Raw genomic sequence first — 1,894 nt, 5'->3', positions numbered from 1 at the left:
ACAATTGGGCCGCGGCCCATGGGTTAAGAATCTCTGGTCTAATAGACCCTCAGAGGACTAAAACCTAACAGGGGGTCACCAGGTAAGGAGCCACCGGACGCAGCCTTTCCCCACCTGAGAGGCAAAATCCTCCAAATCAGACATTTTAAGACAGCTGAACAATATCAAGGTCTGACTTTTAGACATTTTGACTGAAAGGCTGATAGAAGATTCAATAATATCTTAAAAAATGTAATTAAAAAAACAACATCTTAAACAAGCGTATATTAAAGTGTATTTCAAAGAAAACAGTTTTGATTTTTAGAAGTGTGGTTCTGTGTGAACTTTTTGAACATACCTCATGTAACCATGTTACCTGAGTTCTATGCCACAGAACCTCATTACTGCTGCACCCTATTTAAACATGTTTTATTGTGAACTTTATTGAACATAAAAAGTAGAAAACTATAAAAGAAATCACTAATTTAGTAATTAGATCTTCAAATTGTTCTCTGGAGTGACAGAAAAAGTTTTCTCAGATAGTTTCACCTGTGAGCACTGCTGCATGTCGTCCTCTACTGAGTCGTCAGTGTTACTGAAATACTTGTTGTCTACACCGAACTGATGTCCAACCTTTTGTCTCGATGCTGTTTCAGACACTTTTTAAAAATAAAGAAAAAATGATGTAGTAACTACAGATGYACTTACAAAATACTATATCTCCATTGTAAAATGTTAATATTTCTYATTCTAAAGGGTCTACCAGGTCCAGCAGGTCCACCAGGGCAAACAGGACAAACTGGACAACCTGTAAGCTTTTATCTTTGGTTTTGCTTTAGTTATAGTTATTTTAGTTCTTAACTGGCTTTTGGATGTTGTTGGGCTAATTTTAGCTTATGCTAATTGTTCTGCTAGTTTAAGCTTTTTTGTTTTTGCTTGTTTTGTTGAGCTAATTTTAGCAATAACTAAATTTCATTTCAGCTACTTCACCAAGTTTGATTAGTTATTTAGGACGTGTAGCAATCACACTGTTTTCTCACAAGTTAAATCTTTTTTGAAACTGAATTATTTTTTATGAATAAATGTCAGCTGTAAAATGATGAGCACATGTTTATCTGTTGTGTGTTTGCAGGGCCTGCCTGGTGAAATGGGAAGGCAGGGGAAAGCAGGAGAACCAGGAAAGTCTGTAAGTTACATTTATGAATCACAGTTTTCCTTTATTATTATAGAAAATATAACTTTCATTCTTTAGTTTTCTGATTTTGATGCATTTACTTACTAAAAGTCAGCATTATTTTCCTAACTGTTGAAGGGTGTTCCTGGAAAAGATGGCTTAGATGGACCTCCTGGAAATGACGGTGCCATGGTCTGTATGACACATTCTTTTRCTTTTATTAATAAAATATGATTTTATTGAACAGTGGCTCTGATATTTGTAAGAGCTAAAAATGTAGAATTAATGCAAGCAGACCTGAACTTCCACTTGAAGGAAAAAAATTGTTGCTTTTAGCAGGTTTAGCCTTATTTTTTAATATGCAACTTTACTTGTTTTATCAATCAGTCAGTCGGGTTAGTTTGTACAGAACTTGTCAGTAACAGGGCAGTTCAAAGTGCTTTACATTAGAAAAACACAAAAAATACAAAGTCTTAGAACACAGTTAACAACTGAAGCATTAGTACCATTGTGACAAATGGTGACTGAGATCAGATGCATTTGGAAGAAGAAAAAAGTGAAAGTTGTGAGTTTTGCTGATAAAGTGTCTGACCTCACAGAGAAGGTGTACTCTAACATGGAGCCATGGAGACTTGTTCCTACCAGACATGACCTTCACTTTAATATGAGAGATGAAATCATTGGGCCTCATGCAAGAACCGTTGGTACACAGATTTGTTCTTAAGTTGTGCGTACGAGTGA

The 1,894-nt window shown here is 35.6% G+C and overlaps 1 protein-coding gene across 1 annotated transcript in view; it reads left to right on the top strand.

Moving 5' to 3' along the window:
• Positions 1-1,894, top strand: part of LOC106535252 (collagen alpha-1(XXII) chain) — a gene marked incomplete at its 5' end in the record, with an annotated part of 58,984 nt that overhangs the window by 13,628 nt on the left and 43,462 nt on the right. The window contains 3 exon segments of the mRNA XM_014032212.1: positions 736-789; positions 1,112-1,165; positions 1,292-1,345. Of these exon segments, the coding sequence (XP_013887666.1) occupies positions 736-789; positions 1,112-1,165; positions 1,292-1,345 (162 nt within the window).

This window comes from Austrofundulus limnaeus, unplaced genomic scaffold, assembly GCF_001266775.1.
Source record: "Austrofundulus limnaeus strain Quisiro unplaced genomic scaffold, Austrofundulus_limnaeus-1.0 Scaffold1396, whole genome shotgun sequence".
Taxonomy (NCBI): domain Eukaryota; kingdom Metazoa; phylum Chordata; class Actinopteri; order Cyprinodontiformes; family Rivulidae; genus Austrofundulus; species Austrofundulus limnaeus.
This window is presented reverse-complemented; position numbering and strand designations above follow the sequence as displayed.